Source organism: Notechis scutatus, chromosome 3 (assembly GCF_049901735.1).
Source record: "Notechis scutatus isolate UNSWTSFEM ecotype Mainland chromosome 3, rNotScu1.2, whole genome shotgun sequence".
NCBI lineage: Eukaryota > Metazoa > Chordata > Lepidosauria > Squamata > Elapidae > Notechis > Notechis scutatus.
The window spans coordinates 52,843,650-52,867,234 of NC_142011.1; the positions used below are offsets into that span (position 1 = coordinate 52,843,650).

The following is a 23,585-nucleotide window of genomic DNA, read 5'->3' on the forward strand; positions in this document are numbered from 1 at the left end:
TCTATTGACAGGCCTACCAAAGTATCTCCAGAATGCACAAGGCCTTTGTTCTTGAAGTAGCTCCACACCCTCTACATTCTTATGCAACTTCTGCAACCTCCAAAAATCTTGTGAGAATGAAGTGTGCTTTCAAGAACAGTTGTTGGGAGTTGGTGAATGGTGGTGTGTCAGCCAAAATGTCATGGCCTGTCACAGGGATGTTGTAGGTTCGCCATCATTGGACTACACTCCGCTTTCTCAATCTCTCTGTCATCAATGGCTGGACATGGCTCCAGTAATCAAATAGATGAGAATAAATAAACAAGGACTATTGGATCTGCGCTGCAAAAATCAGATAATCTGATGGCAAGAAATAGTTTCTCTTTCTTTAGCATTTGCCTTAGATGCTCTAATAATATTCAGATTTTGAAGCCTAGATCTGATAGCCATATAATGAAGCCTTCAACTACTTCAGACAACATGGAATAACTGTTTATATGGTGCACTAAGCACTTATGTAATATGTTTCTGGTGTTACACAAAGTAGTTTAGTTATTATGACTTAGCATTGTGCAAACCAAGCCAGTATCACTTGTTCAACAAATAATGTTTAAAATAAATGCAAATAATGCACTATCCAAGCCATTTAGTTACTCTGCCCGGTTAAATAAATTTTAACCAGGAGATTGGATTCTTCCTAAAAAATTATTTGTCATTTGGGAGTGCTCTTGGAGCTGGTAGTGTCATTTAGGTCAATGTAGCCTTAAGCTTATAGGGCATCTTTTATTACTTATATAGATATTCCAATAAAAATCTGACGTGGACAGAGATACTGTATTCAGAACAGAATGGGATTGTTAGTAAGGATGGCCATTATGTTACCTAACTGTTTTGTGCTATTCAACACCTTCCAGCTGTTTGCCCAACCAATTCAAAGACCTGGTGTTAAAACTACCAGAGTTAGGGACAAATTATCAGAAAGACTGTCTTGAGATTGTTACATTATCTTAAGTATCTTTCTCAGAATGCTTCAAACAAATGAAAATAGGGCATCCCCAAATTCTTTGGCTGTTAATTTTTAAACACAATGTTAATATTTTTCTAGATCTTTCTACAACCTTAGTGCTCTGCTGTTGGTCTTATTTTTATTCTGCCGCTTCATATATGTTTGTTATATGTTATCTGTACACGAATTAATTTCTGTTAGTTGAACTGTCTAGAAATCTGTATGGTATTTAATGTAATGCATAAAAGTGATATCCAGCATTTGTCTAATAAATAAAATATAGCAGATTTTTTCCATTTCTTGCCCCAAAAATATCAAAAAGCTATTATGTAATTCCCTAAATTCACTAATCATATAACTCATCTTTCAGTATTTCAGACAACTACAAAGATAACTGCTTCAAGCAGTTGTGTAAGGCAATCAATAATATGTTACTTAATTGCATGCATACAACTCAAAGCATTTCAATTTCAATATAATTTTATAAAGTAGATTTGGATTAGCAATAACAACTTATTCCAAGTTACATGGTACCTAATTCTTATATTCAAGCCTCATACATTTGAGCGAATACACAATACTCCCCAACAGAAAGAAATAACACTGCAATATCATTTTATAGTGAACAAATTGATTCAAAAATTTACAAAAACAAATGAAATTCTCAGTATTCAGTTTCTAATATTCAACTACCTAGTCATCAGTTCTCAGTATTAAACATAGTCTAACGAGGAATATGACTGACTGATCAAGTCTTATCCACACAAATGAATTGCATTAGCTTTTCTATGCTGTTGCTGTTTTTTGTGGTTTATTTATTTTTATTATCCTACAGGACAGTCAGTTTGTACTAGTGATTACGTATCAGGCTGGAAACTGGGAGACTGTGAATTCTAGCCCCTCTTTAGCCATAAAAGCCAGCTGGATGGCTTTGGGCCAGTCATTCCCTCTCAGCCAATGACATCAGGCTCGGGCAACAAACTAGTCAATCAAATCCCATTGTAACCAATATTCAGCCTTTTTTTAAAAAAAAAAAAAGTTGACCCTACACTTGAGGGGGAAACACTAGGAAGAAAATAGCAATTATAAAGCACTTCATATTACTCTGAATATAATAAAGAATGATCTACAATCTGTTCAATAAATAGTAAGAGAGCAGATAAATTCATAAATATCAAATTAAAAGATATTTATAGTACATTTTTATACTCCAGACTCAGATCTCTGGGGTTATAGTCCACCTATATTACTGAACAAAAAATAATTCTAAGGAATCAAAGAATAGCGTTTCTGAGAATTCAATGGTTGAATTACTTCATCAAATAAGCAAACATGAAACAGGAGATTAGTAAGAGAGGCCAAAGCACTTTTCTTTCTTTTCCTTCTTCCAATCTAAACTAGTAATTAGGCAACTTCTGGAAAAGGTGGGGTGGGAGGCTTCAAGCAAGATGGAAAGAGTGGGAAGCATAGTTGTGAGGTATGTACAATATTTGTCTTCTGAATTCAACTGTATACAAACTATACTTGGTTTGTGCTAGTTTGCAAATGAAGGAAAACTGGGAATGATAGTTAATACTTTAGTGAAACAAGATCCAAATGATATAGACAGACTTGAGCCAAAATGAATACGACAGAATGCAAATAGCTTGGGACAGGATGACCTTATTGATCATACATTAAACATGTACCAGGAGTATGAGGCAGCTGCTAAAAAACAAATATTATCTTGGCATGCATTAACAGGAGTACAAATCCAAATCATTGTCCTTGGATCAAATTGGATCAAGTTCAGAGGAAGTGTATCAAGATGGTGGAGGGTGTAGAAAACAAACCCTATGAGGAACACTTAAAGGATCTGGGTATGCTTAGTCTACATAAAAGATTGAGAGGAGATATGATAGCAGTCTGTTTGTTTCATTTGAAGGCTACCCAACTCCAGAATTACTCTGGATATTTTACCATTTAAAAGCAGAAAAACAAAAGATGAAGACTCTGAAACATCCAGCTAACCACATTTCATGTTAAAAAAGAACCCCAAAGAGACAGACACCACAACTAACCCAACCCAGAACTTGTGAGAACAACCATTATTTTAAGGACTTCCAGAATATCTTGAGGATTGGATCCCATTCCAGAAGGCTACAATGGAACTTTCACACAAAGAGGGAGTGGAATTACTTTTAAGAGCCATGGTGGCGCAGTGGTTAGAATGCAGTACTGCAGGTAACTTCTGCTGACTACCAACTGACTACAGTTCGGCAGTTCAAGTCTCACTGGCTCAAGGTTGCCTCAGTCTTCCATCTTTCTGAGGGCGGTAGAATCAGGATCCAGATTGTTGGGGGCAATATGCTGACTCTGTAAACTGCTTAGAGAGGGCTGTAAAGCACTGTGAAGAGGTATATTGCTATTCTGTTATTGCTCCAGAGGGCAGGAGCAGAAGAGGGGGTTAAAACTACTAGTATAAGGAAAAGCTTTCAGGCTACACGTCAGGATAAATCTCCCAGTAACATGAGCTGACTGCTACTGGAGCAGACTGCTACATGAAGTGGCGAGTTCTTTTTTACTGGAATTCTTCAGAGATTGGATATTAATTTGTCAGAGGTGCTATAGGGGATCCTGAATAGAACAGAGGGTAGAACTACATAACCTCTAACATCCCCTCAAACCCTATAATTCTCTGCACATGCTAAAATATTGGTTGGTACTTTTGCTAGACGTATTCATGTTATATAGAATTGATTTTAGATTTAAAAGCACAATGATGGTCCTCCAAAAACTACAAAATACACAGTTGGGTAATATTTTTACTAAGAACAACTACCGTGTTTCTCATATAATAAGGCTGGGTCTTATTTTTTTTTTGAGCCCCTAAAAAATGGCTAGGCCGTCTTTTCTGGGGTGACTTAATTCCCCCTCCCTTGCATCTTTGGGCGGGCGACGACAGCTTGGATGTTGACCTCGGCGTTGGTGGGGCACTTTGTATCGGGGTCAATGCAGGCAGCACCATATCCGGGTGTGCAACAAAAGTACTTCCTAACGGCAAGCCCCACCACCATCCCCCCCCATTTCGCATGTTTTAATATAGGCCTTAATTTGGGGGAGGGGCTTAATTTCATTTCATGCCTATAAAACATGCTGGGACTTCCAATTGGGGGAGGCCGTATTGTTGGAGAAACAGGGTAACATATCACAAAATAATGCACAAGTTTTCTAAAACTTGAACATTCTGAGAGAAAACAGCCAAGGTACATAAATTAGAACACAAGGCCTGAATTTAAACAGTGATGGGTTACACATGCCAATATGGAATTTGTAGCTACTGTGCAAAGCCAAATGAACTACGATTTATTAAGCCAAGTATAGATGATAAATCACAGCTAACTACAGCTCATTCCCAAAATGGACTACAGTAGTATAAATTTGTGAATGCTAGGAATTGTTAAGTATCAGGTTCAATACAAGATTCTGAAAGATGAAGAAATGTGTGGCCCTATTTGTAGGGGGAAAACAAAACTCCCAGCCATTAGTCAAGCAGTTTGGTTATTGAATAGTAAACATAAAATCTCATTACTTAAAAGTAACATTTATTAGATACCAATATTCTGCTTTACTGAAGGAAGGACTATAAAGATTCCAAAACAAATTTTCAATTTTACATTTCTCTCTTCATCCCTACCATGACAGCAGAATATTTTATAGGCAGGATGTAAGAACTGTCCAAGATTTGATGCCCAAAAGTCCATCAAATAGCTGTATGAATTAAAATGTACCCAATTAGATGCATCAAACTGATTCCATGATTTAATTAGGTAGTTTGATCAAACTGAAGCTTCATGGAGTTCTAATGTGCTTCTTACACGGCTATTTTCCATGGGTTGATGATATGAGCTCTGATCCATGAAAGCTGATGTGAAAAAAATTGTTACTGTTTATAGTGTCACAAGACACTTGTTTATACAGAAGATACAGCAAAGGAAAACAAAAGATACAGTTTCTGTTACAGAAGGAAAAAGAGAAATGAAAGCAAATGAGAGTAAGAAAAGTAAAAGCATGCAAAGAAATGGAGGAGGGGAAAGGCATTAGGTAAGAGCAGCATTACCTATCAGGTGATTTCCAGAAACTGAGAATTATAGTACTAGTGGCATCAGATTGTGAATGGGTGACTGAAAGCAATTTTTTGTTCAGGAAACATCTTTATTAATTCAAGTAAAGGTTTACAAAATAATTACTAACCATTTATTTTCTAAGACATCTTCATCAGGAAAAAAAGTTAAAAGTCCCATAAAAAGGAGAACAAAAGAATTATATATATGATCAGTCCATGTCTTTATCAATTTTAGAAAGCATTCATAATCTAGTCATGCACACGGGCTTCATAATACAGAGAAGTTTTATTAACTTGCACCAAGGAGCTCCCCTTATTTGCTGAGAACAAACAACTAATTGTTTTTTCTCTCTTTTATAATTCTGGAAATATAAAATTAGAAGTTAATGGCAAAACTGCTTAAGGATGATTCAGAAACAAGCAAAGCTATTACTATTTGTTAAAAACAGATCATGCCAGACAAACCTTATTGCAATCTTTGACAAAGTGACTAAATTAGTGGACCAGAGAAATGCTGTGAACATAGTATACTTGGACTTCTGTAAGGATTTGACAAAGTAGACCTACTTTGACCTACTTCTCGGTACGTTAGAAAAATGTGGGATAAACAGCATCACCACCAAATGGATTCATAACTGGCATTTAACATGTACTCAGTCCTTAATGGAACTATATCTACATGTAGTGGAGTACCCCAAGTTTCTGTCTTAGGCCCAGTATTCTTCAATTTCTTCATAAATGATTTAGATGAAAGGATAGAAGGGGAACTCATCAAATTTGCAGACAACACCAAGCTGGGAGGAACAGTCAATGCTTTAGAAAATAGACAGTGCATCAGTGCATTAGCACTCAAATACTGGGCCCTATCCAACAAAATGCAATTCAGTGGTGAGAAAAGTAAGGTTTTACACTTAGGCCAGAAAAACTAAATGCACAGCTATAAAATAGGACACGTGGTATGGTGGCTCAACAGCAGTAATTGTGAGAGGGATCTAGGAGTCCTAGTGGACAACACTTCAATATGAGTGTACTGCAGCTGCCAAAAAACCAATGCGGTCCTAGGTTGCATCAACAGAGGGATAGTATCAAGATCACATGAAGTGTTAGTACTGCTTTATATACAACTTTGGCAAGACCACACCTGGAATACTGCATCCTGTTTTGGTCACCATGGTAGAAAAAAGATGTTGAGACTCTAGAAAGATGCAGAGAAGAGCAACAAAAATGATTGGGGGCTGGAGGCTTAAAACTTATGATGAAAGGTTGCAAGAACTGGGTGTTTCTAGTTTAATGAATAAAATGACTAGGGTGACGTGATAGCAGTCTTCCAATATTTGAGAGATTGTCATGGAGAACAGAGGATCAACCTATTCTTCAAAGCACCTGAGGACAGGACAAGAAGTAACAAATGGAAACTTAGAACTAAGGAGAAATTCCCTGATAGCAAGAAAAATTAGCCAGTGGAATGGCTTGCCTCCAGAAGTTCTTGGTGCTCCATCACTGGAAGTTTTTAAGAAGAGCCTAGGTAGTCATTTCTCTGGAATGATATAGGATCTCCTGCTTGTGCAGGGGATGGATTAGAACAGTGGTTCTTAACCTGGGCGATATTGCCCCCCGGGGGTGATTTTGTTTTTCAGGGGGCGATGGAACGAAAAGAGGTGATGCGGGGGCAAAGGAATGGAAGGGGGGGCGATATGGGGTTGATGGAGCGAGAAGTTTTGAGGACACTTTTGAGACTTTTTTCGTACAGTGAACTGCTGTATATCTGTCGTACAAAAACATCAGATCGCTCGCTATTAGTGGATTGAACTGTGCTTTAAAATGTTCCCCCAGCTAGCTTCAGTACAGAATGCCGTACATATGTGAATACGCATCGCTCATCTTTATGCGCGTTGCGCAGCAGCCTCTGTCACTCTATCCATTAAATTTGGTCGCTCTGATTTTTGTTGCTTTCCTTCTGTAAAAATTTTCTTTGTGTCTTTTTAACCCTTTTTACAGTATGCATGAATATACATTTTCCTCGAATCTTAATTTAGTTTCAGAGTTTTCGTCTTGAAATTCTTAGTTCCTGCATTGCAGTTTGTTCTTATGCCCTTTTTATATTACTTTTAAAATTCACTTGTAATTAAATCATTAAATGTTACTGTTTTTTTCGGGCATTTCATTTTCTTGCAATTGAATTTTGTTTTCAGTGGTCATTGCATTTAAGTGTCTTGAATAAATAAGATAATAATGAAATACATGTATCACGAAGTTTGGGAGTAAATTGATGGGTGGCATCGGAATTTTTCACACAGTTGAGATATGGGAAAAAGACTGGAAATAAATTATTTGCATCGATATGTCCTGATGACAATTTTGAAGAAAACAAAAAATGTGTTGCATAAATTGAAGAATTATTTCCCTGTGTTGTGATTGAGAGGTTATGTTGGGGGGGCGATGATAACTTCTTCAATGGCTCAAGGGGGCGATTCTTTCAAAAAGGTTAAGAACCACTGGATTAGAAGATCTCCCTTCCAACTCTGTGTACCCTTATATACTGCTGATGCACTGCTTTTTACAGTTAGCAGAATAATGTTTTTCCATTGCTGATGAAAAAAATAATGCCAAGTATTTTATTCTGTGGATCATTTTAATTTAGCACTGTTTTTTCCATCAGCAATGTCCTTCATATCCAAGATCATCCTCACAAGTAAGTCCCTCTTAGAGACAAGATTCTGGAATTCAAAACGTATTGCCTGTAAATTCTTCCTGTTTTATTGCTTCCTGTAGACCCTAGCTGAGGAATTCAGGATGAAAACAAAGACAGCTGCCCCCTGAATAGCCTCTTCTGACTGCCTATTTTTGTGAAAGAGGGAGTAGTTTTCCATGGCTCCAATCGCCAGAATTTATTTTTGTGTACTCAGTTGGTCAAACTAAACATAACATTAAATATATACTTTCTTTGATTTCTAGAACTACAGCTACAGTAGGACCCCAAATACAGCCATGCAAATAGGAGGGAAGAGTTTCCTTTCCAAAGTAACCACTGGCCCTGGGAATAGTTTGCACAGATAACAATTGACATTTATGTGCCAGTATGCATGTGATCTTTAACAATTTCAGAACACGAGGAAGAGTTTTAAATTCCCATTATCTGTGTACCAAACCCATAACAGAAGAGAATATCTGTAGCTCATCAAGGACTCCACAGTGTTCAGGTAGCCTACCATAGCTATTAATTAATTACTTTAATATCTAACATTGAATCTAATCATGCATTTCAGATCTTAGAAACCTGAATCTTCTAGTTCAGTGATTCTCAATGTTGGCAACTTTAAGCTGTACGGACTTCAACTCCCAGAATTCCCCAGCCAGATGCATAAAATATGGTTAAAACATGGCTTAAAATTATGTGTGTGTATGCAAGATTTATCCCTACGGTGAATTCTGAAATCTGGTTTATTTATTTTTTATTCTTCTATACTTTGGATGTGACTGCTCATAAATCACATTAAAGATGATTTATATAGAGCCTTGCAGTTAAGTAATGGTTCAGAGAAGGTAAGGTACCAGTAATATTTTGTCTCTTTGGGGTCCAGTGAGCTTTTATTCTTTCTCATACATGCATGTATAACATTTTCTTCTCAAACAGTACAGGAGTTAATGGAATTATAGAGGTTTATAGAGTTATGCTTCTTCTCTGTCATGCCATACAGTATTGTTTCTCTCATTTAAATATTCCCAGATATGGAGACAAAATGGTTAGGGAAAATTTCATCTATTTAACTGTATAAATATTACAGAATAAGGGCTAGTAAAAGCATGTCCAAGCTTAATAATAATAACATAAAAATGAAAAGTGAGGCTATACACATTTATTTATTGAATTTATATTGCCGCCTATTTGCCCATGGCCCTATTCACCCATGGCAACTCAAGGCAGCTTACAGGATATACTAAGTACATCAATAAACAGATGCTTTAAGTTGTAATAATATTTGATTTACAGTTGAATATTCTAATATTTTCTACTTAATAAGCAATCTATTAAATTAAAAACTAGCTTTCAAGCAATTTTATCAGCTTCTTAGCTACCTTTCCAGATTTTAATTAAAATGTGATCATATTTGCTAATGTCACTTTTACCTAGGACTACTGAAAGTTTTCAAAGCCTTTCACACTCTGCTTCCTTTATATTGCACAGCTCATTCATCAGTGGGTAAAACTTGACATATTGCAATAACTAAAAAAATTCCTCCCTTTTGAAATTTGTGGAAAGCAGAATTTGAAACAAATACTTTTCAGTTCTAGGTACTGCAAATCTGATGGGTTTAAATGGCATACTAAATCTCTAAGTTTTATAACTCAGGCCCAAAAGTTAGACATGGGGGTTAAGCATGTATACCCTATGTTAAAGCTGTAGGACTGCAGATGGACTTTACTAGCAGCAAGGAAACAGGCAGCTACCGGAGGAAACAGATGTTTGGATCTAGACACCATGATACAGAAAATGTGCCATTCCTGGTGTTTACAGTTACTAAAGCATTGGGACATGTTAATATATGGGACCAACAAAGGAAAAGGGAAGAAGTGGAGAATTGTTTTGTACTAATTGGTCAAATATGTACTGATGACAGGATGCATATTTCCAATATATAATGTTTTGTATAATGCACAGTTGATTATAGCCATGCCTACCTTAGCCACTATAATGTTTGTGCAACAGATTAAGTCAAAACTAAAGAAAACATTCTTGGATTTAGAATGAAGTATCAATGCAGCCAATGAATCAGACTTTATGGCTATACTTTCATAGCAAGACTTTTCTGCATCAGACAAAAGCAATCAAAGCATTGCATGCACAGACTTACAAAAAGAATTGTGCTTATGTACTGTGTTCCACTTTCTTTTTAAAATGCCCTATACCCCAGAAGAAATCAATTGAGCACTGATAATAAGTATACTTGAGTGGTAGGGTTTTCTCCCCTCAAAATGAATACACTATTTCAAAGAGGGGGCTTATTTTTGTTTTCACGTCTGAGGAACATTATACTGTTGCCGTATGTAATTAACTGGATGGTTATCCGCTGGAGATGCTGTAATGGTGCATTCTTGCAGAGGGTTGGTCAAGATGATCTCTAAAGTATATCCCAAAACTTTCTTTCTACAATTCACAGCAAGATTGAAAGTAAGCCTAAACCGACATTTATTTAATTCTGTTCTACCAGCCATTTATATCCAAGGTAACACATGAAAGCTTTCCTCTGTCATCTCGGTATATCTTTTCCAAGACTTGTGGAACTCTACCCTGTACTTCCAACTAGAGAAGCAACCTAAAACTAAGGAGAAATTTCCTGACAGTTAGAACAATTAATCAGTGGAACAACTTGCCTCCAGAAGTTGTAAATGCTCCAACATTGGAAGCTTTGAAGAAGAGATTGGACAACCATTTGTCTGAAACGGTAGGGTTTCATTCCTAAGCAGGGGGGGTTGGACTAGAAGACCTCCAAAGTCCCTTCCAATTCTATTCTAATTATTATTCCTATTCTGTAGCATGAATAAAGGGAGGCCATGAATTCCGCCAAGGCCTTCTAGATTCAACACAGTAGTGACTCTCTGGCTGCTATGGTAGCAACTAACTGATATCAGCAACAAAAACGTGTAACTTTGGACTACAGACATCGCTATATGTGGAAAAAGCTGTCTTGGTAGGAATCCTGCCAATCCTGAATCCTCTGAGCGGAGTTTGGGTTCTACCGCAAAGCCGTTTCCAACGAACGAGGCACTGCACGACGTCAAGTATCGGATCCCAACCAAAAAATTTCCCCCAGGCCCCTCCACGGAAAATACTTTCCCAGGGGAACGGTCTAAATTAACCCTGTTGCAAGTGAGGCTCTTGTCACGTGACCGACAAGGCAACAATTTTGATCTCTCAAACGCCAGCCCGCCTCACTTCCTTCCACAGATTGAAAAAAAAAGCAAAGGGACGGGAAGGAGGAGGGGAAAAGGAGGAGAAAAAGTAGGCCTGAATATGAATTTATCAACGTCTCCAAGGCCTTGGGAGGGGGGAGGGGAGAGGAGGGAATCCCTCCACTAATTGCATTAGCAGGTAAAGGAATCATCCGTAGCCGTGTTCGGATTGGAAAGCGGGGCTGTCCATCATCCCTCAATGGAATCAATCGCATCCTCCCGGTTCCAAACAGGAGCGACGTGTCTCTGCCTCAACCAATGATGAAGGGGAAGGTGGGCGTGGCCAATGATGTCCCGGTTATGAGGGCAAACAAGATGGCGGGGAGCGGTTTCCCTCTTTCCCCGCGATCTCAGTTGCTCTCCCTTTTCCCCTCAAATTCGGTATAAGGCGTTTGTGGAAGGATCCCTGCCCCGCATCTCGGAGGGCTCCAAGCCTTTCTAGTTCTGTCACCCAGCTCCCGCCCAAGCCGGTCACCTTCATGCGATCCTAGGGGGACCGTGAGGAAGGGAAGGGGAAGGAGGTTGCGACTGCGGCGGCACGGGGTGGGTGTTGGGAGTAGGGGGTGGGGGAGATCTTGACTCTACTTGCCTGGGCCGCCGCCTTCTTCTTCTCCGCGGGGGCCCCTGGCTTTCCGCGGGGCGCTCAGGATTGCACCGTCGGCGAAGGGTGGAGGGAGGGAAGGGGGGACAAGATGTCGGCTCAGCCCGTATCTCCTCAGCGCCGCCCCCTCATGCCCGCGACTCCCAGCCCGCTCGGCCCCGCTGCCTCTTGCCTCAGTGCCTCCGCCGCGGCTCCGGCTCTTGTTGCGGGGTGGGGGTGGTGGGGGAGGGAGCGAGGGAAGGCAAGATGGAGGTGGCGGCGGCGGCAAAAAAAAAAAAAAAAAAGGAGCGCAGCCCGGCCAAAAGATGGAGAGGAAAAGGGGGAGAAAGAGAGAAGGAGGCGGCGAGGGAGGGGGCTGCAGCCGCGCTCGGCTCTCTTTCTCGCCCCCCCCCCGACAAGGACCGCCCCCCACCGCTTTTCCTCTCCGGACATAGAATTGGGAAGGCCTGGGGGCAGCGGTGGGTGGGTGGGTGGGAGGTGACCGAGATAGGCTAATAAACGCTGTGTGGTGGCGGCTGACAGACACTTGGGTGGGGGTGGGGGGTAATTCTTGAAACTGGCTGCCTCAGGAGGCCGGTTTGGGGACTAAGTTGAATTCTGGCGACATGCAGGGAGGAAAAGTGCCGGGAATCATTCTGAGGCAGCAACTGAAGAGCTTCTTCATACCTGATCCAATTCCTACAAGGAGAGTCACTTCCGTGTAAGAACGTGTGTATCCCATATGTAGAGTGGAGCATGTGTGCAATTTGCTGCAGGCTTATGCTTTGGGAGGCCCTGCCCAGCAAAATGACAAGTGTCTGAATATGGCCTGGTGAACTACACGTGATGTTAACAGTATGTGCCACACTGTAATAAGTGAGCCTGTTTCTCAAATTTAAAGAACCTGGGTCTGAGCCAGCCTCCTCAATCTGCCCCAAAGGTGTTTCCCTCCATCCCATACAAACACTGGCATTTTAATCCAATATATGTTGGAAAGCACCAGGTTGAAGGTGGCAATCCTGGATTATACCATTCAGGTACAGGGAAATAGGAAATATGTGTAGTGCTGTGCTGTTTAAACTTTCATTTGATTTGTGAAGAGGCTGGATTTTGACATTATGTCACATACGTTGTACAGAACATTTTCCCAGTTGCTAATTGTTATAATTGCAATAAATAAATTGCAGCCACATACTGTTACAAGGATTCCAAATATTGTATGAGTTAGCTGGTGACATAAAGAAGCCAGACAGTATAAGCTGTGTGATTCATATGAAAAAAATATTACATTGCAGTGTGGTGCTCAATTCATGAAGGCTAAGTAGAAGGAAGAGGAAGAACTTTGGGTACTCATTTTTATGCACTTATTAGCAAACTACTGCATAAAATGACAAATTGAAATTGTTACATAGTTTGCTCACCAACATGCTTATACCTTTATTACAGGCATATACCTTTATTAAATAAGCAAGCTACTGCATAAGAAAAAGATGAATTGAAAAATTGAAATTGTTATATAGTTTGCTCACCAACATGCCTGTACCCTTATTACAGGCATAGTATAATTATTTGACCAAAACTACTCATGCTATTTACTGAATGCAGATTCAAAATGAAAATGCACTGCCTTAAAAGCCAGCTGCTATTATAGGATGGGAAGTATTCTCAGTCGGCTGTAGTAAAGTAAATATGGATACCAACTATCCAGAACTTGCACTCTGGCAATTTAGAAATCTAACTTATAAATAGTTTAGATTTTCTGTACTACTTTAATATATATAATTCTGTTTAAAGTTTGTTTTATCATAACCTCTAAGTTGTTTAAAATGTTCCACTTCTTTTGAGTTCTGCATTTTTATGGAATGCATACAACTTAATAAAAGTTACTTTAAAACTAAAAAACAACCTTGTTATTTGTTGCTATACTCCTCTCACCTGTATTATTTATTTACTACCGGTAGAATGATATTTCACCTTTTGTGCAAGAGTTTATAAAAGGCACACCATATAGGATGTATTCTATCCTTCTATTTCACACACACCCCCAGCAATCACCCTCTGAGATATGATGTGCTGATAGCAAATGATTTCCTCCAAATCAACCAATGAGCTTCAGTAGTTGAGAGTTAAACTCATTTCCTCAATGCCAGTCCAAAAATTTAAATCTGATAACCGCTTTGGAATGATTTGCTTCCAATGCTCTGAAACATTATGGAAGTACACATGAAAATCTTCCACTGATGCAATGGCATAATTTAAGTTTCCTTGATAGCAGCTAATAATTGTTAATACTTATATTAATAATGGATTGAAAGTGTTTTTCTCATAGATATTTCTCTTGAAGTAAAGTAAAACTAAAATTAGGTATTAAAAGGATAATTTTGAGTTCCAGATACAGAGTAGAACAAAGAGTTCAGAGAAATATTTCCAAATAATTTCTGGAGAGAAAAGTCATTTCCAAAATAAGATTGGTTTGCAAATCAGGTATTTTTACTGCCAAGGTGATAATTGTTTTATGAAGAGTAGAATTAATACGTCGACTTGAGTCCTGCTTCCTCATTGTGTGGTGATAGTATGTGTCCTTGAAAGAGATGAGCAAAAAACACCAGGAGTGTACATTATGAATATAGATTCCTAACAAGTTCTTCAAAAATAAGAAAGCAAACAAGTAGCTGTATCAGGCCACTTGAGGTGGATGATCACTTTAGTGACAATGGCAAAGGCATTTTGTATTGCATAAAAGAAAGCTAGGGTAAATTGCTGTAGTTAACCAATAAAGGCACAGCGATAGTGTAATTCTGTGCTAGAATTTGAGCTGCTTGGGTCAGTTGGCATTGAATATGACCTAAAGAAGGGCTGAGGCTCTTGGAGTACTACTACCACCAGTGTTTGTGGCGGGGTTAGACAAAAACCTTAGGAATATCTAGTTGCTGTTTTGGCTTATTGGCGTGCAGGAAAAGAAAACCCAAAGCTAGAGAGACATTATAGTGGGAACTGAACACAAAGCATAAACATGGGAAAGTTCAACACAGTGAAAGATGAACTGAATTGGCTTCATACAGACATTTTAGGCATTGGGAAGTGTATAATTTAATTTACTACTAGGGGCACAAAGATCAAGTGTTGCTTTAATAGGAAGGATGGAGCAAGAATTATTTGGGTACAATGCAGTCAGTGGCTGGATAATATCAGACTTCACAGACAACTCTTAACATGATAGAGGATGTTTATGTTCCAATCACTGATGTAGAAGAGGTTCGATGTATTTTATGGTCAGGTTCAATCTGACATCAAGGAAACATGTAAGGTGTGCTTCTACTGGAGACAAATGCCAAAGTTGGAAATCGTAAAGAGGAAAATCTGAAAACATTATTTGCCTAAGAAACAGAAATGGATCTGAAGAAAAACTTATCAGTTTCTGCCAATTGAATGATTTCATCGTTACGGTTTTCCAACAAGCCTACATATGTGTACATTATCAGATGGAATATCTAAAAAGTGGCTGTACAGAAGTTTTATTGACTTCTACAGGGAAGTGTAAAAAGACTGACGATATTAGGTATCAGATATTAGGAATGGAAAAACAAAACTTCCCAAATAATCTGAACTCAAATGGAGGTTCCATGCTTGAATTGGTATACTAAAAAACACCACTTGACAGATAGACCTGGCTCTCTGGAGGAGTCTAATACTGAGAAAGGTGGAAGAAAAGGGAAGAGGACAACCACCAGCAAAGTGGATAGATTCAATTTCTGTGGCAATGGGTGCAGCTTCAGAAGATCAAATGGGCAAAATGGGAAATAGATCGTGCTGGAGAAGTTCTATGTATGAGGTTGCTAATAGTCAACACTGACTTGATGGCACATAAGCAAAATAATAAAAACTAATACATTAGTTGCATGATGTAAATAATTAGTGACAACTGTCTGAATATATTTGGAAATCATGTCTAGAGTTTTGTTGTCTTTTATCAGTACACAATATATGACAAATGCAACAAGTTGGATGCTGCTAAATTTTAATGCTTGTTTCCAGGAGCCATTTTCAGACTAAAGCAGCCTCATGTATACATTGCAACTATTTGTAATTATTGGAACATCTCAATTTAGAATCATTAGTTTTTCTCTTTCTGAAACTATGTTACAAATTAGTAATAAAACAGACACTGGAAGGAGAACAAAAATGGTAAGATTTCAACATTGAAATATATTGCTCACTAATGATAACAGAACAAAGGGTTCATAAAGAGAATAATAAAATGTTTAGAAAGTTTTTTAATGGAATCTTCCGCATTTCCAAGTAAAAATGAGCAGTGAGGAGACTTGATTACAAGACATTCTGCAGTTTGATTTTCATTTTTTTTTCTTAGCATTTCAAATTTGCAGAACTGAAAATAAACATGGATTATCATAAAATGCTTCTAAGAATTACATAGTATGAAAGATGGGAATTATCAATGCTTAAAGATGTAAATACTTCCCGTTTGCAATACTATATGGCTAATGTATGGGCATTAAGAAGTGAGAGATCTGTTTCAAATGTAAAATATTTAGTCAGAATGAATCACAAGGAACATAATGTAATTGCTCTTTGCAACTGTTCCTTTATTATATAAATATTTTTCTTTTTTGAAACATGCTTTTTTATTTATTTGGAGATATTAGGAGAAAGAAAGAAGATTTTATTGACTTGTAGAAACATTTACTTAAACTTTTTAGACCATGTTTATGGAACCAGTTACAAAAAGTACAAGAAAAGGGACAAACATAGCCATCACATTTTATCACAAAGAGATTTAATGAGAATCACCTCGACTTGTGCCACTCAAGGTTGTTGTTGTATCACTCTGATGTTCAAAGCAAAGTTAGCCTCTGTTGATTCACTATTATTGTGCTATCTGTATATGGCCTTTTTCATCCTGATTTATATCTACTCCTCTTTAGGATCAAAACACCGATGGTTGTGTATCATTGGAAAGGTCGATCAGCACTAGACATACAAGAGTCTATAACGTCATTCCACTTCTCCTCTTGGAATCTTTCCGAGCAATTGGGCTGAATGACAGTATTTCACTGTAAATCTGCCCTTTAAAGATAAGCAAAATTTACATACATGTAAGTGCATTTTTGTTCAAACAATAAAGGCACACTGAGAACATTTTAGTAAACTATAACCAGTGGAGGACTGAATGCAACCGAAAATACCTGTTGCTTATCCCAATATAATTTTTAAACAGCAACAAAAACAATAGTAGCAGATGGCAACACATAGGCCTTCCAAAACTGCTCCGTTTTTTAAAAGATGGTAAAAAACCAATTCTTACTAGTAGCCCATTCTATTGATTTTCCTTTCACAAAGAGATGGGTAATTTCTCCTGCTGTATTTAAATGATATTTAAGAACATTATTATAGGTGGCATTTTATGTTACTTTTATTAGCTATGGATTTAGATTGCTAGCTGCTTTTTAAAACCTAACTTACATGTTATAACTTTATGAACCCACTATATTGAATTGTACATTAGACTTATACTGCTTTGACTGCCATCCTGGAGATAACATGGCTAAGAAATGCTTCCGATATGTGAATACTTAATAATTAGATGTGGACTAAAAAAATGGACCTATCATTGTTAAACATCAATTTATTAGATTTATCAGTTTATCTCTTCAGTATAAGTGAAACCTGTTCTAGCTTGTCATACCATATCATATACCCATGAATATATCCACTGCATGGTGGGCTGTTCCCTGCCTTTATTAAGATTTTATGTGAAAGGATTATAAATAAACATCAGCTTCTTTAAGCTTTCAACTTATTTTTCAAACTAGGCCATTACCCGCTGGCTCTTACTTTTATCTGATAGATTCATTTCTTGCTGCATCTCCCCAGGCTTAAGCAGTTAGGGTTATTTAATTTTTAACATTATAAAATGTTATATTATGTGAAGAATACTCCAAGTGTGGTTTATTTATAAATTCCCAATGATTTTTTTCTATCAGTCAGAAAATGGAAGAGTGCCTTGTTTCCTTTTTTACTTGCTAAAAAGATACCACCAACTAGTTCTTAGCTATATTCTTTTTGGGCATGAAATTTAATATGCCCATAATTGTCAGCTAGGCCAATAACCATCATATCCTGTTCTCCACACAATGCCTAAGTCTAATAGGAGGTGGGGTTTTTTTTTAAGTATTCTGGTGAGTTCTGAACTACTTATGGAATATAATTTGGTGGTGTCTTAGGAAAGTATTCCTTTCATTTCTCATTGTTTTTGCTTTTCTTTCCCCCTTTTTAATACTCCCTGGTCTTTATTCCTTAGGAGACTTATTTCCCAAGTGCTTCTGCTTGACACTCAAACTAGGTTTAGTTTTAAACCTAAAATGAGAAATGTGTTGGTGGATTAAGTGTCCCTCAACATGGTGACAGCGAAATGCAGTGTGGTGGTGTTTCCATATTAAAGTATGCTGAATTTTTGTGTTTCTTCTTACCCAAAGAATTATGCAGTAACTAACAGTGGTGAAAAAGAGTGGGGGAGTTACCCACTGAATTTTTCTTAGTATTGATTGGTATTAATATTTATGTAGACCAAGTTGCAGTCTGTACTCCTAGTTATGAATTTTATCTACTTCAGAGAGAACCTGTACTTCAGAATGTATTCAACATTAATATAGCTAGTTATTAGGTGTGCAGGAATCGGAGGACTTAAGGTTCATTAATTCTGATGAGGATTGCAGTAGGGCCAAGGATATATAAAAACTGTCGAGCTGAACTTACTTCTCCATTCATTTACTGAAAGCTTTGTACTCCCTATGGAATCATCATAGGAATGCTGGGCTTCTGTCTCTTCCTCAACATCTCTGAATGGATCAAAGTAGGAATGAGCCAGAGCTTGGGTTGCTGTGAGTCGTTTTTCTACATCAAGCTGCAACATTTTGTCGAGCAAGTCCACAGCTACAAGGAAAGATTTAAAAGTTGTAAAAATTAAAGAAAGCTATCATTGTTTATTATATGAAGGACAAATCTAAAAGCTGAAGATGGCTGGCACACTAAATTGGCTACATTTGCTTCACTAAATTGGCTACATTTGTTTTCACATTTCAGTAAACAAATATAAGTAGCTCACTACTATAGTTGAAACGTACTGTAGAAGGAACTTGAAGCAATATCCTTGAAAAACCTCAGTACTAAATGAGCCCAAATATAGGTCATGTCATTTGACCTATATATGATAAAGCTTACAACATAGTTAAATTAGGTAGAAGGATTCAGCTTGATGGATTGTAAAGTGGCCTGTAACTTCAACAAAATTTAACTTTTAAAACAACTTTGTTAAAGTTACAGGCCATTTTGTAATACATCAAGCTGAATCCTTCTATCTAATTTAACTATGTTATAAGCTTTATCATTCGGACTTTGAGGCAGGATGAAGCCCAAGTGACTTGACATATATTTGTAAATTTTACCATTACCATTACATTCTCATTATGGAGGCAATGAAAAAAAAAATTTCTCACTACAAGTAGAAGTTTTGGGGAAGTGCTCTTATCCAGACCATAATGGGGAGGCAAGAGTAAAATTTAGAAATATGTAGAAAATGGAAAATACTTTTTATTTGAAACTCAAAATAAAATTCAAGTGTTCTTGAAATGAAACGGTGAAAATGGGACCGCCTAACGTTCCCTTCAAAATCACAAAACTCTGCCTCACTTATTTTGGTCATGTCATGAGGGGGAATTCACTGGAGAAAGCAATTATGATTGGAAGAGTTAGCGGTAAAAAAAAAAAACTAGGCTGCCAAAGAACATGATGAGTGGACAATATCAAAGAACAATATGAGTGGACACCAGTCAGAGTTTAGAACAGGGGTGTCCAACCTTGGCAACTTTAAGACTTGTGGACTTCAACTCCCAGAATCTGGCTGAGGAATTCTGGGAGTTGAAGTCCACAAGTCTTAAAGTTGCCAAGGTTGGACACCCCTGGTTTAGAACAACTCAAAGAAGTAGTGCAAGATCAGAAGACGCAGAGAGACCTGGCCCATAGAATCGCTAAGAGACAGGCATGACTGAATGGATAACATCATCATCATTATCACCATCAATCTTGTTCTCTTGTTTTCTTACCACAAACCCAAGAGGAAAGTGCACTACAGTGCATACTGTCTGCTACTAGCCAATTGGCAGAAAAAATGATCAAGGTATAGTTTTAAAAAAAACCAAATCTGCCACATGAAACAAGAATACAGCCCTGTCCTTTATCCACTGAGAAGAGAGTTACAGTTGTTTACAATATGTTAGCAAAATCTACATCTTGTTTCAGCAGGGAAGTTTCTTTAAATAAATCTTGAGGTACTGAGGTAATCTCTAGCATTCCTTTCAATTAATATTTTTTCCAATCTGAAGACGTAAGGCCACCAAGTATACAGATTCTATTTCCATAAATTCCTAATCCAGTTTCCTTTCAATGTGTGCCTGCCAAACTTCAACAAGCCACAACAACATTACTTTATTTGTTGTTAAATTTATTCATGATTATATTTACAGTATTTGCTGCCCATCCCACAGTGACTCTTGCATGTTGCAATGTGATAAAATTATGCTTGCACCTTAGTGTTTATGTAATATCAGTACTGTTAACAAAACTTGTGTGAGAAGTACGCAGATACATTTGGCTTGCCTGTTTGCAAAATTAAGCACAGTACACATGACCCTTAACTGGGACCCATTCACTTGTAAATGCTAATTTCCCCTAACAGTTTTATTTTAAAGAAAAAAAAAATCAGATTGGGCAATCGTCTGGCTCAGATCAATCTTTTGTGATTGACTCATGTGCTTAACTACTTCTTGACACTCACTCCCATATCATCAGATCCAGTCTAAGCAAATTGTAGCAGGGGCATGATTGGCCCCTGGTGTCATACTGGCTCAACCAGAAAACATGTGGGTAAGAAAAGGTAGCCCCCTGTCACAAGGCACAGAGCAGCCCAGCTGGAGTACTAGCATTACTCGGAACACTCCACCAAATGACACTACTTGAAAGGGTAAAATTTTACTCTGGGATCAGATCCAAACTCTTGCAACTCATGTTTTGTTTTGAATACCAAAAATGCAACTTGTGACTGCTAAGCTGGAGAAGACTGGCATGTAATATAATATTTACTTTAGAGTATTTCCCATTATACTCAAGGGAATTTATCTTCACAACAACATTCAGAGGGTAATGCTTAATTACATTTTGAAGATTTCTTTGTTATCAAGGCCACACAGAGTATGCTGGCTCGTCTGGAATCATAAAAGAGATTGTTTTGACATGCTCATCTGTCATCTGAATAAAAGTTAAATAATACATTTCAGTTGTATAATCTCTCTGAGGAATATTAGTTTTAGCGTAAATTAAAACATATAAAAGAACTTACCCAGAGGACTGGCTTTGGGTAAAAGCAGAGATAAATCCATTTTGGGAATTTTAGGAAGTGTCTGTATGTAGTTTTTAGCCTAAAAGAAATAACATTTTCATAAAGCCATAAATTTCATAAATGTCACCTTGAAAAGTTATATCACAATCAACTCTTTATAGATTGATTAGAAGCCCACATATTGGCCATATACTTCCTTTATACAAAGTACTCAAAGGACCACATTAGTCTCCTTTGAGCTGTGTTGTACATAAGACAAAGTAATAATTTTACTGTAGTAAGAATAATGATATTGTTCTGTACGAGCCATTTGCATACTTGTAAATACCGCACCCTGATTGGTCAGAGCGCACGGCAACCTGATTGGCCGAGCAAGCCGCACTGATTGGAAACTGAGTGGAAACTAATCGCGGGAAATTCAAAGCGGTGCCATTGGCCGCGGCAGCCGCGGCCAGGGAAATATAAGCCGCCGCCGATCTTCCTAAGCCGAGCCGATCTCGAGACTTAATAAAGAGTTGAACTAAGTCACTGGCTCCTGAGTCTCCTTTCCCTGCGACGGACACGACAGATATGACTTTATGGTTCCTAATAGTTCCATTTCTCTTTATATCAAGATGGAAGCTTGTAATCTAATGTATAACATGCAGCCTAATTTCATATAATGAGAGTGTTCAGACAACAGACAATTGGGAGAGAAACTATTCAGCCCTCTAAAAAGAGTAACCTCTTACCCCTGCTAGTTAACTGGGTAAGGAGGGAAGTGTTGAAAATGGGATTCAGGAGGAGAAAGAAAGAGCATCTTTCGTCCATATTTGGTTTTGGTGCTGCTCATCTTAACAGCAATGATTGACACTTCAAAAAATATCTTTATGGTTCAGACCACAGTTTCTGCCTGTTTGTCCTGGCTTCTCCAAGTAAATAAGGTGCAACACTAAACAAAAATTAAACCAAAGTAGGATTTACTATCAAATAAAAATGCATAGTACTCCATCTTCAATTTATGGAAGTGAGACATTTCAATTTAGTGATCTCTGAATATCTTTGCATTTTCAAAAGAAGAATTTGTCCATCTACAAAGATACTTTGTCATGCTATGTTTATAGCTAGGGCTCTCCAGGTTATTTTGGCCTTTGTCATTATTTTTTTTCGATTTTTATAATGCAATATCCTATTCAAGACAGGAAAACCTTCCTGTACCGGCAGGGAAGCCGTCTTTCATCAGGCCGTGTACAGAACAGACAATCCAGGGCCATTTTTCCCTCCCAATTCTGCTTTAGAGAAGGAAAGTGCATCTGCTGATATCTTTCTCCAGCTGTTACAACCCCAGTATTTCATTTAATTTCAGAGTTGGTGCGCAATGATTTTTGCCAGGAGCTGAATGCACCCAACAATCCTCAACAGCGATGCAGGAATAAACAAGTACTAATGAATATTTAAAATGCATGTTATAAACCTCAAAGGCTATTAAAACAAAATGCTGGTATAATATCACTCCGTTTTCTTATCAGAGAAGCTTACAAGGGTGACAGTTTAAAGTACTAGATTAAAGCTTGGAAGATACCCATCACTTCAGTTTCCTCTATTTTATCTGACAGGGTTTGTGGGAAGATTAATGGGGCTATGAGAAAGCACATTACTTTGAGTTAATTGGAGGAGCAGTGGGATACATATGTACAATAAGAGTTGACATCATTTATAAAAGTTGAGTAGAAAGTTAAACTTTCTAAAACAATAAGAACATATGAGTTTGCCTCTAAAATGCAAAATAGAGCATCTTACCGCTTTATCTTCCAGTTTTTGCACAAACTCCTCTCCGGGGCTTCCTGTCACTTTCAGGATCTGGGTGAGCTGATCAAGATCTGGCAAGCTGAATCAAGTACTACCAACAGAGCCAGATGTTGAATTTGACCCCCCCACAAAAAAACCTCTTCATAAATGCTTCCATTTACCATACATTTATCCTATTTTTTCTATAAAAGGGCAAGGTGCTTCCGTATGTTGTTGGCATCAGTAGGCTGAGAGATACTGAATCTTTCCTGCTAGATCATTGATTGTTAGGGAGAATAAAGCCTGCAACCCACAATCATTTGTGTTAAAGTATAGATAGTCCTCAGTTTACAACAGTTCATTTAGTGACCATTCAAAGCTACATCGCTGAAAAGCGTGACTTATGACCATTTTTCACACTTATGACCATTGCTGCATCCCCATGGTGATGGGATCAAAATTCAGATGCTTGTCAACTATATTTATGATGGCTGCAGTGTCCCGGGATCCCCTTTTGCGACCTTCTGACAAGCAAAGTCAGCGGGGAAACCAGATTCACTTAACAACCGTGTTACTCACTTAACAATTGGAATGATTCACTTAACAACTGTGGCAAGAAAGGTTGTAGCATGAGGCAAAACTCATGTGCAAATGCCTCACTTAGCGACATACATTTTGGGCTCCATTGTGGTCGTAAGTTGAGGACTACCTATAATATGAACAACTTCAGAAGATCAATTTATATCAGAAATCTATGAAATCTATGTTCTCCTACCTAAAAATT

General features: G+C 37.9%; 2 protein-coding genes across 8 annotated transcripts in view; both read right to left on the reverse strand.

The window, feature by feature from the left end:
• The window catches only part of BRPF3 (bromodomain and PHD finger containing 3), a 43,250-nt gene extending 31,114 nt beyond the window's left edge, over positions 1-12,136 (reverse strand). For 4 of the 7 annotated variants that reach the window (XM_087959903.1, XM_087959902.1, XM_026678149.2 and 1 more), the window contains exon 1: positions 11,632-12,059. The gene's annotated coding sequence lies outside the window, so the exon portion shown is untranslated. Of the gene's footprint in view, positions 1-11,631 lie in introns of all 7 variants that reach the window. The other 3 variants (XM_087959906.1, XM_087959904.1, XM_026678150.2) reach the window with 3 other exon arrangements.
• Positions 12,137-15,624: 3,488 nt separating this feature from the next.
• Positions 15,625-23,585, reverse strand: part of MAPK13 (mitogen-activated protein kinase 13) — a 34,729-nt gene continuing 26,768 nt past the window's right edge. The window contains exons 9-12 of the mRNA XM_026677861.2: positions 22,814-22,893; positions 21,035-21,113; positions 18,397-18,573; positions 15,625-16,707 (exon numbers count right to left, since the gene is read on the reverse strand). Coding sequence (XP_026533646.1) covers positions 16,628-16,707; positions 18,397-18,573; positions 21,035-21,113; positions 22,814-22,893 — 416 coding nt within the window. The 3' untranslated portion in view covers positions 15,625-16,627. The remainder of the gene's footprint in view (positions 16,708-18,396; positions 18,574-21,034; positions 21,114-22,813; positions 22,894-23,585) is intronic.